The sequence below is a fragment of the Nestor notabilis genome, unplaced genomic scaffold (genome assembly GCF_000696875.1).
Source record: "Nestor notabilis isolate BGI_N333 unplaced genomic scaffold, ASM69687v1 scaffold3467, whole genome shotgun sequence".
NCBI lineage: Eukaryota > Metazoa > Chordata > Aves > Psittaciformes > Psittacidae > Nestor > Nestor notabilis.
This window is the reverse complement of record NW_009935930.1, coordinates 74,055-74,413: the sequence shown is the minus strand read 5'-3', so window position 1 is coordinate 74,413 and position 359 is coordinate 74,055. Positions and strand designations below refer to the sequence as shown.

At 60.7% G+C, this 359-nt stretch overlaps 1 protein-coding gene across 1 annotated transcript in view; it reads left to right on the top strand.

Moving 5' to 3' along the window:
• The window catches only part of PPDPF (pancreatic progenitor cell differentiation and proliferation factor), a 1,791-nt gene that overhangs the window by 922 nt on the left and 510 nt on the right, over positions 1–359 (top strand). The window contains 1 exon segment of the mRNA XM_010018065.1: positions 215–320. Within this exon segment, the coding sequence (XP_010016367.1) occupies positions 215–320 (106 nt within the window).

The following is a 359-nucleotide window of genomic DNA, read 5'->3' as shown; positions in this document are numbered from 1 at the left end:
CAGTTGCCCCCTTGAGGAGCCTTCTCTTCTCCAGCTGCCCCAGCCCAGCTCTCAGCCTGGCTCCAGAGCAGAGCTGCAGCTCCATGGCCTCCCCCGGACTTGCTCCAACAGCTCCACATCCTTTTTATGTCGGGGGCCCCACAGCAAGAGGCCTCAGGATGACACTGGGGTGGTAGCGGGGCTGCACTGACCTGGGCTTTCCCTCGCACTGTCCCCCAGGTCTGCCCAAATCTGATCCCGGTCACTGGTGGGCCAGCTTCTTCTTTGGGAAGACGACTCACCCAGCCATGACAACCGTGTCGGAGTCCCCGGAGAGGTGAGTGCTTTCCTTGGATGGAATAATGCTTGGGAGCAACAGT